Source organism: Megalobrama amblycephala, linkage group LG11 (assembly GCF_018812025.1).
Source record: "Megalobrama amblycephala isolate DHTTF-2021 linkage group LG11, ASM1881202v1, whole genome shotgun sequence".
Lineage (NCBI taxonomy): Eukaryota > Metazoa > Chordata > Actinopteri > Cypriniformes > Xenocyprididae > Megalobrama > Megalobrama amblycephala.
Window position 1 is genome coordinate 35112700 of NC_063054.1, and position 10518 is coordinate 35123217.

At 38.9% G+C, this 10518-nt stretch overlaps 2 protein-coding genes across 2 annotated transcripts; both read left to right on the forward strand.

Annotated features, from left to right (window-relative positions):
• On the forward strand, positions 1 to 1357 carry LOC125278790 (trace amine-associated receptor 13c-like). The gene has a single exon (XM_048208125.1). The coding sequence runs from the start codon at positions 377 to 379 to the stop codon at positions 1355 to 1357; it is 981 nt and encodes a 326-aa protein (XP_048064082.1). The 5' UTR covers positions 1 to 376.
• A 5045-nt stretch (positions 1358 to 6402) lies between these two features.
• LOC125278791 (trace amine-associated receptor 13c-like) lies at positions 6403 to 8773 on the forward strand. Its single transcript, XM_048208126.1, has one exon. It carries the CDS (start codon positions 7156 to 7158, stop codon positions 8134 to 8136), a length of 981 nt encoding a protein of 326 aa, XP_048064083.1. The 5' UTR covers positions 6403 to 7155; the 3' UTR covers positions 8137 to 8773.
• The last annotated feature ends 1745 nt before the right edge of the window (positions 8774 to 10518 follow it).

Genomic DNA, 10518 nt, shown 5'->3' on the forward strand with positions numbered 1-10518 from the left:
TTGCCAATGCGAAAGTTGCCCCATGTATCATCACCTTTAGTTTTGATTTTATACACTTCATATATATTTTTGTATGAATTCTATGTGGCTCTAAATCAGTTGTTCTCCCAGCTGTATGTTCTTCTCCCTTGATGCTGCCGGTCTTGGAAAGAGTCAACATGTCAAGTGTATAAAAAGGCAGCATAGACTGTAACACATCTTTATTGTGGAGCCTCCAGGAGTGACTGTGTTTCAGTGAGGAGCAGTTCAGAGCTGTTGGAGAGACACATAGCATCTTCAGAGATCTTTATCTGTGGTTATGTATACATTGAACTTTATATGAAGGAAGTAACAGGGATCAATACTCTGTTTTGATATTTCTTCCAAGTACTTCATTATGAATCTCACAGCAATTAACCAAACTGATGGCTGTCAGGAATATTTCTGTCCAGAGAGATCTGTTTCTTTATCTGTCTATGTGATTCTGTATGTGGCTGTAGCAGCTGTGGCTCTTCTGACCGTGTGTGGAAACCTGCTGGTCATCATCTCTGTTAGTCACTTCAAGCAGCTCCACACACCTGCTAACATCCTCATCCTCTCTTTGGCTGTGTCTGATCTGCTGGTTGGAGTTTTTGTGATGCCACTTTATTTGTCTTGGCTCATTGAGTCTTGTTGGACGTCTGGACCAGTGATGTGCTCATTTTTTAAATTTGTGAATTTTCAAGCAACAAGCGTGTCTGTTCACACTGTGGCTCTAATTGCAGTTGATCGGTTTTTAGCTTTAAGTTATCCTTTTTTTTATTCAGAGAAAATCTCACCCACTGTGATCTGCATTGCAACTTTATTTAACTGGCTATTTTCACTCCTTTATAACATCACTCTTCTGTTCATTAATGGAAACTTCACTGATCTCACATGTCCAGGAGAATGTGTTTCTATTGTAGATGAGGTTTCATCCCTCATTGATCTCCTGGTTGTGTTTCTTATGCCATGTACGCTCATCATAATATTATACACTCATGTTTTTGTCATTGCTAAAAAACATGCGACTGCTATAAGAGCCCTTCAGGTTCACAAAAGCACCTCTAAAAACAGAGTCAGTGACAAATCAGAGCGAAAAGCTGCGATACTGCTGGGGATTCTGGTCTTTGTGTTTCTTCTGTGTTTACTGCCATATTATATTTGTTCTTTAGTGATTCCATATGACAGTGCTGACTTGTTTTATTTCAGAGATGTTACTGTAATATCTTTCTTCCTGAACTCCACCATTAATCCCATCATTTATGCCTTATTCTATCCCTGGTTTCAGAAAAGCTTGAAATTAATTTTCACATTTAAAATGTTTAATAAAGACTCCTCTCTGATGAATGTGCAATAAGTCATTGAATGTAAGACAAAATATTTCCTCTTTTTTCCATGTTATTTCAGGTGCACTTTAATGCCTTTTCTTCATTTTTTGTTTGTTTTTAAACCTGACTGTGAAGACATGGATGTTGCTTTCAATCATGCCAGTATTGTATAAGAATATGAGTGGGTGAATTTTTTTTCTTTTACGTCAACTCACTTCTTTCTATGTAATATAAGGAATTGTTGAATATAATGGTGTATATATATGGTGTGTGTATATATATATATATATATATATATATATATATATATATATATATATATATATATATATATATATATATTTTATGTAAGTGTTAGTGGCAGTAAGAGCACAATTACCTAAATATTTTTGTACATAATTACTTAAATTGTGATCCTGGTCCCTCATGCTCAAGGCAGTGGTTACACCAGCATAGAAATACTCATAATTTTGCTTTGCTGAAAATACTGAATTGTGTTAGACATAATAGCTTGCACACTGTCACTGAATCAGTACAGTTTGTAATAAGTGACACTTGTCCACCTCATTTTTTAACACAAGAGTTAATGCAGCATTTATAACTTGAATGTTGAAGGCTTCCGGTGTCACTCGCTTCAAGTTATTATTAGCTGTACAAAAACAGCTCATTATGCTGCTTGATATTGCAAACTGGTATTTCTTATCATATTATTTTAATGTACAAAACATTAATGTACAGTGGGTACGGAAAGTATTCAGACCCCCTTAAATTTTTCACTCTTTGTTATATTGCAGCTAGGGCTGGACGATACATCGCATGCGATTGTCACGCGCATTTTGTCAGTAAAGCCGGTTCCCTGATTACTGCTAAATCGCCATCACCTGCTTTCAAATGGAGCGGCATTTAATAAACAGAGCCGTAGTTCACTGACAAGCTAAGCAATATCGCGTTCATTATCGAAGGCGATTCATCTGCGATAATGAACGCGATATTGCGTAGCTTATCAGTGAACTACGGCTCTGTCTATTAAATGGCGCTCCATTTGAAAACAGGTGATGGTGATTTAGCGGTAATCAGGGAACCGGCTTTACTGACGAAACGCGCGTGACAATTGCATGCGATATATCGCCCAGCCCTAATTGCAGCCATTTGCTAAAATCATTTAAGTTCATTTTTTTTCCTCATTAATGTACACACATCACCCCATACTGACAGAAAAACACAGAATTGTTGACATTTTTGCAGCTTTATTAAAAAAGAAAAACTGAAATATCACATGGTCCTAAGTATTCAGACCCTTTGCTGTGACACTCATATATTTAACTCAGGTGCTGTCCATTTCTTCTGATCATCCTTGAGATGGTTCTACACCTTCATTTGAGTCCAGCTGTGTTTGATTATACTGATTGGACTTGATTAGGAAAGCCACACACCTGTCTATATAAGACCTTACAGCTCACAGTGCATGTCAGAGCAAATGAGAATCATGAGGTCAAAGGAACTGCCTGAAGAGCTCAGAGACAGAATTGTGGCAAGGCACAGATCTGGCCAAGGTTACAAAAAAATTTCTGCTGCACTTAAGGTTTCTAAGAGCACAGTGGCCTCCATAATCCTTAAATGGAAGACGTTTGGGATGACCAGAACCCTTCCTAGAGCTGGCCGTCCGGCCAAACTGAGCTATCGGGGGAGAAGAGCCTTGGTGAGAGAGGTAAAGAAGAACCCAAAGATCACTGTGGCTGAGCTCCAGAGATGCAGTCAGAAGATGGGAGAAAGTTGTAGAAAGTCAACCATCACTGCAGCCCTCTCCTCAGTGCAAGACACATGAAAGCCCGCATGTAGTTTGCCAAGATGGTGAGAAATATGATTCTCTGGTCTGATGAGACCAAGATAGAACTTTTTGGCCTTAATTCTAAGCGGTATGTGTGGAGAAAACCAGGCACTGCTCATCACCTGTCCAATACAGTCCCAACAGTGAAGCATGGTGGTGGCAGCATCATGCTGTGGGAGTGTTTTTCAGCTGCAGGGACAGGACGACTGGTTGCAATCGAGGGAAAGATGAATGTGGCCAAGTACAGGGATATCCTGGACAAAAACCTTCTCCAGAGTGCTCAGGACCTCAGACTGGGCTGAAGGTTTACCTTCCAACAAGACAATGACCCTAAGCACACAGCTAAAATAACGAAGGAGTGGCTTCACAACAACTCCGTGACTGTTCTTGAATGGCCCAGCCAGAGCCCTGACTTAAACCCAATTGAGCATCTCTGGAGAGACCTAAAAATGGCTGTCCACCAACGTTTACCATCCAACCTGACAGAACTGGAGAGGATCTGCAAGGAGGAATGGGCAGAGGATCCCCAAATCCAGGTGTGAAAAACTTGTTGCATCTTTCCCAAAAAAGACTCATGGCTGTATTAGATCAAATTGGGTGCTTCTACTAAATACTGAGCAAAGGGTCTGAATACTTAGGACCATGTGATATTTCAGTTTTTCTTTTTTAATAAATCTGCAAAAATGTCAACAATTCTGTGTTCTTCTGTCAATATGGGGTGCTGTGTGTACATTAATGAGGAAAAAAAAGAACTTAAATGATTTTAGCAAATGGCTGCAATATAACAAAGAGTGAAAAATTTAAGGGGGCCTGAATACTTTCCGTACCCACTGTATAAGCATTTTAAATAATTAAATGACAGAATTTTGTTGAAATGACATTTAAGTAATTAATGACAGAATTTTCATTTTTGATTGAACTAACCCTTTAATCTTGAACAAAAACCAAGCGGCAACCTCCCCTTGTTTCTCTTGAAGCCAATATGGAAGTGACTTAAACTGCAAATTTACAGCAGAAAAAAACATGTTTACATCCTGGTACACATTGTGGTTTTGGTCTATATAGCTAATTTTGCTCTTCATGACAAATGTGTGAGGGGGTGATTTTTTTCTTATAACTCATCCATTTAAATTATTTTAAGCCTTAAAGTTCTGTATAACTAAGGGCGCGGTCACTTGAGTGACAGGTGGATTGCCGCTGCTGTCACCACTAGCCATTTGTCTGCTGCTGTCACATCACCTCAGCTCCACCCACGTCCCGCCTCTTTGCCCATTTTCTGTTATCCGGGAGTGAAGCACTGGCAAGCTGGCAACGGCCAGCTTTAGGTTTCAAAAATGCTCTTCAGAAACCTTCGGGTGATGTCACGGACACTATGTCCATATTTTTTTTACAGTCTATGACAAATATACATAAAATAACACTTAATTTTAACATTTACTCTCCTTTAACAGTCAGAAGCAAAGCATGCTGGGAACTAGAAATCTGCTGTAACTCATTCAGTTTGATTTTTGCTCAAAATAATCAGTTCACGAGCTCACATAACTTTTTTTTGCCCCTATTATGGCATTTTAAAGGCTCCTAATTATGTCTTGGAGGGTTTCTACAATAGCTTTACATGCATCCAAGGTCAAAAAAAAATCAAAATTGCTTACTCTGCTCTGATTGGCCAATTGTTTACAGCACATTGTTTCTGCGCTACATAAATACACTAATGATAAACTAATTGATATATAGACTAGTCTAAATTATATATTTTAATTGCATAAACATTGTTAAATCTTTGACACCTAGTTTCTAGCCAGCATTACATAACAGAAGATTAAACACTAACACATATCTTCCTATATTAATATTTTGCAAAAACACAAAAAAACACTTATTTTCAGCATTTATACTCCTTATTCAGTTTGACGCAAAGCATGATGGAAACTAAAACTCTGCTGCCCTCATTCTGTTTGAGTTCAGCTTAAAGAGATAGTTCACCCAAAAAATGAAAAATCCGGCCCTCAAGGCATGGCGGAGCGGCCCTGGGTGATTCTTCGGTATCAATGCTTCCTGTTCATAACATTATGACTTTTTTAGTGCCCAAGACGGTGCACTCTCTCCGGCCATCGAGGCACGGCGGAGCGGCCCTGGGTGATTCTTCAATGCTTCCTGTTCATAACATTATGACTTTTTGAGTGCCCAAGACGGTGCACTCTCTCTGGCCCTCGAGGCATGGCGGAGTGGCCCCGGGTGATTCTTCGGTATCGATCCTTCCGGTTCATAACATTATGAGTTTTTTAGTGCCCAAGACGGTGCAGTCTCTCCGGCCCTCGAGGCACGGCGGAGCGGCCCCGGGTGATTCTTCGGTATCGATCCTTCCGGTTCATAACATTATTACTTTTTGAGTGCCCAAGATGGCTCACTCTCTCTGGCCCTCATGGCATGGTGGAGCAGCCCCGGGTGATTCTTCGGTATCGATCCTTCCGGTTCATAACATTATGACTTTTTTAGTGCCCAAGACAGTCCGGCCCTCAAGGCATGGCGGAGCGCCCCTGGGTGATTCTTCGGTATCGATCCTTCTGGTTCATAACATTATGACTTTTTTAGTGCCCAAGATGGCTCACTCTCTCTGGCCCTCAAGGCATGGCGGAGCAGCCCGGGTGATTCTTCGGTATCGATCCTTCCGGTTCATAACATTATGACTTTTTTAGTGCCCAAGACGGCACACTCTCTCCGGCCCTCGAGGCACGCTGGAGTGGCCCCGGGTGATTCTTCGGTATCGATCCAGTTCATAACATTATGAATTTTTGAGTACCCAAGACAGCGCACTCTCTCCGGCCCTCGAGGCATGCCAGACCGGCCCCGGGTGATTTCTTCAGGCGATACCACATGGCGCAACAAAATCCAAACAGATTGTCCACCAGCCTACCATGGGACAGAGGACTCAGACCCCGGACACCACAACACCCATACGTTGTTGTGTGGGTCCCACAGGGGCTCCTTCAGCACCTCCCTGGAGGGTGCCGCAACTCCCTGGTTTGATTACTTCGGCCGACAGTTGTGACAGTCGACACCCACACAGTCTTAACCATAAGCCCAAGGACTCACCCCCCCCCCCAAGATGCCGTGCAACTCCCTGCAGACTTTGTCCTTGGGTCGTCGGTTGGGACAGTGGGCGCCCAGAATCATCTTAACAACCGGCCGAGGGACTTAGACCACAAGGAGAATATGTTTGCAAGCAATATTGTGTCAGGGGGGGCGTGGTTCAGCGAAATCTGCAGCGGGAGAGAGAGGCAGAAGACGATCGGTGATTGAGTGGGTTAAATGCAAATGACGAACACCTGTTTCTTGTTTCAGTAATTGGCGTGGAGAGAGTATATAACGCCAGGAGAAACAGGAGTGAGGGAGAGAGAGAAGGACTGCTGACCGGTGGACTCTGCTATTCACAGCCATGGAGTGAAAGTTTTGTTACGCTTTGATTTGAGTTATTGTGCTGATGCACCTGCTTTTGTGTTTGTATTGGAGAATCCTAATAAATACCACCGTCAGCAGTCAGCCGACCCTTGTCTTCTTCCTTCCTTTATACGAACTTTATCACAAATATATTCTTTACATTGCAAATATTTAATTAGATACTTTTTTTTTTTTAAATGATATATGCTTCATATAAGCACACTTATGTTTTTGAATGAGTTCTATATGACACTCTTCAGCTCTTTTCTTCTGGATGAACAAAATCAGTTGTTCTCCCAGCTGTATGTTCTTCTCCCTTGATGCTGCCAGTCTTGGAAAGAGTCAACATGTCAAGTGAATAAAAAGGCAGCATAGACTGTAGCACATCTTTATTGTTGAGCCTCCAAGAGACTGTTTCAGTGAGGAGCAGTTCAGAGCTGTCAGACAGACAAATAGCATCTTCAGAGATCTTTATCTGTGGTTATGTATACATTGAACTTTATATGAAGGAAGTAACAGGGAACAATATTCTGTTTTGATGTTTCTTCCAAGTACTTCAGAATGAATCTCACAGCAGTGAACCAAACTGATGGCTGTCAGGAATATTTCTGTCCAGAGAGATCTGTTTCTTTATCTGTCTATGTGATTCAGTATGTGGCCACAGCAGCTGTGGCTCTTCTGACCGTGTGTGGAAACCTGCTGGTCATCATCTCTGTTAGTCACTTCAAGCAGCTCCACACACCTGCTAACATCCTCATCCTCTCTTTGGCTGTGTCTGATCTGCTGGTCGGAGTTTTTGTGATGCCACTTCATTTGTCTTGGGTCATTGAGTCTTGTTGGATTTTTGGACCAGTGATGTGCTCTGCTTTAAAAATTGTGAATTTTCAAGCAACAAGCGTGTCTGTTCACACTGTGGCTCTAATAGCAGTTGATCGTTTTTTGGCTTTAAGTTATCCTTTTTTTTACTCAGAGAAAATCTCACCCACTGTGATCTGCTTTGCAACTTTATTTAACTGGCTATTTTCACTCCTTTATAACATTTCTCTTCTCTTCATTAATGGAAACTTCACTGATGTCACATGTCCAGGAGAATGTGTTGCTATTATAGATGGGGTTTCATCCCTCATTGATCTCCTGGTTGTGTTTCTTGTGCCATGTACACTCATCATAATATTATACACTCATGTTTTTGTCATTGCTAAGAAACATGCGACTGCTATAAGAGCCCTTCAGGTTCACAACAGCACCTCTAAAAACAGAGTCAGTGACAAATCAGAGCGAAAAGCTGCGATTCTGCTGGGGATTCTGGTCTTTGTGTTTCTTCTGTGTTTACTGCCATATTATATTTGTTCCTTAGTGGTTCCATACAGTAATGATGACTTGTTTCATGTAAGAGATGTTACTGTAATTGTTTTTTTCCTGAACTCTACCATTAATCCCATCATTTATGCCTTATTCTATCCCTGGTTTCAGAAAAGCTTGAAATTAATTTTCACATTTAAAGTGTTTAATAAAGACTCCTCTCTGATGAATGTGATGTAGGTTGCTGAATGTTAGACAGATTTTCATTATTGCATTATTTTATTTAGTCATATATTGAACATGACTGTGAAGACACGAATAATGTTTTCAATAATTCCAGTGTATTGTATAACAATGAGTGTGTGTGTAACTAATTTTACTTTTTGTTTGTAATAAACAGAAATGTTGAAGTGCAAAACAATTTATGAAACAAAAGTGTACAAAAGTATCAGAAAAAAACATTTGACCAAGAAATTTCTCAAATGATCAATTGTTTTAATTTATTATATAAAGCAAATAGACACACCCAGCGTCAACAAAGCCAAAATGTAACTTCTAACTCCCTCCTTTTTTTCTCATACAACTTTTTATTTTACTTGGAAAATATCACATCCATGTGAAGAAATGAGCTAAAGCTATAAGCCAAAATGTCAACATTTTATAAAAGAAGTTAAACAATATATCACTGCTTTAGATAATATTAAAAACAAAAAAGACGTATAAAACGTTTTGTCCCTTTAACTTGTAATATTTTACCTCTGGGATAAATTGTTTTCCCTTATAAACTCCTCAAATATGTATATTTGTGTTCATATTTGTTGTGAGTTGTATATCCTCCTGGGACCCAGAAATTATTATTATTATTTTTTTTATTTAGTTTTTTCCCCCCACATCATTACATTGTATAGAGAGCATAAGGAAAAAAATTAAAAATAACATTTTTGAAAAATTTATGCTATGTCCTCTGTAGTGGACACCATGCAGACTAAGTTGTTTAAAAAATAAAATTACATTAAATTACATGTATAGGCAAAAACAATGGATTTTTTTTTCTTTTTTATTCACCAATCAATTTTTAGGTTTCAGGATTTTTTTTAACAAAATTTTGTTTAAAGATGATTCTCAACTATGTTATGAAAGATATAATGGAATGAATCGATATACCATTTTACTTTATGCAATATGTGGGTAAAATGGCCATACATTGGTTTTCCCATTCAATACAATGCATTTACTGTATCTAATTTGCATATTAATGTGCAACTTGTAATGAAAAAAGAAGTGTAATAATGGGAGTAAAAATTGGAAACATTTTAATAATAATAATATCTAATAATTAATAGGAATATTGATATATAATTTATTTCGCTATTCACTTGTTATGTCTCCCAAAATGCCTGATAATCATGATTTAAGTCCTGGTGTCCTCTACAGAGGTCATGTATGAAATCAATGTCCTGTGTTCTGTTTTGTAACAGAAAGTCACATTTTGATTTGAAACCCCGTAACATTTTCCTGAGATGTTGATTTATAACAAACAATTTGAAATTAATTTATTTAAATAATAATTACAAAATATTACATATTTATAGTTATTATTAAATTTACCTATCTATAGTTTTATTAAATTTAATTTAAATGTCAGTCATATTTAAAGACCAAGGAGAAGTTGTTGTCATGGTGAAACTTCCAAACATTTGGTAGCCTATCTCTGCAAAGCCCTGAATGTGCTCTTTACAGGACATCCAGACTTAAAACTGTGACATATATGATGTCAGAGAAATTCACTAAAATATAATGTCCACTACAGAGGACAAAATTCTATTCCTGGGTCACAGGAGGATATGTTTGTACAAATTTTGTACATTTTCTGTAATGTAAAAAAAAAAAAAAAAAAAAAAAAAAGAAAACTCCAGCCTAGCAGAGGGCGCCGTCTCCCCTTTATCCGCCACAAACCCTAAAGGGAGGCATTAGAGGAACTACAGCTTCACCAATGAACTGAAGCGATTGAAATGTTTCTATGTGATTAATGTATTTCTCCTCCAGGGGGCGCTCGGCGGATCATAAAGTCGAATCCTCCTCATTCAAAGGACAGGATTACTTCGGAAAAATTGTAATGATAATCGTAAATATATTAATTTAAATGATTGGGATCGGTAACAAAAAGTGAAATACACTCCAGACATTTCTGTAAAATAATTAAATAAATCGCTGTGCCCTTACAAACGACGACTTATTCCACCCTGACAGCGCTGAGAAAAGTAACAGATACCACGTGACGTTCTACGGCCGCGCTAGTTCTACCAAAGAACAACAAGAAGCACTAACAAGAAGCGACACTCAATTGAACGTGCCATTGCAACACCGGCGCCCACCAGCAGTCCTGCGTTTCCGCCATTTTGGGGTGAAAGCGAGTCGGCAGTCCACTAGTTTCTATGGCAATATCAGCTGCTTTGTTAAAAAAAAAAACATACATTAAAGCTGAAATCCAACCTGAATGATGACAACACAGAATAAAATACTATCACTAGTGATCATCAAATCCTTTTTACAGTTTATTTTACACACTTTGTGTTTAAGTCTTCCACTTTTTTCACAAAACCTTTGCTCTCTAGAAACCCA

What these genes read in the sequence shown, in the direction of transcription:
- LOC125278790 (XM_048208125.1), top strand. Translation starts at nt 377, where the DNA reads ATGAATCTCACAGCAATTAACCAAACTGATGGCTGTCAGGAATATTTC.
- LOC125278791 (XM_048208126.1), top strand. Translation starts at nt 7,156, where the DNA reads ATGAATCTCACAGCAGTGAACCAAACTGATGGCTGTCAGGAATATTTC.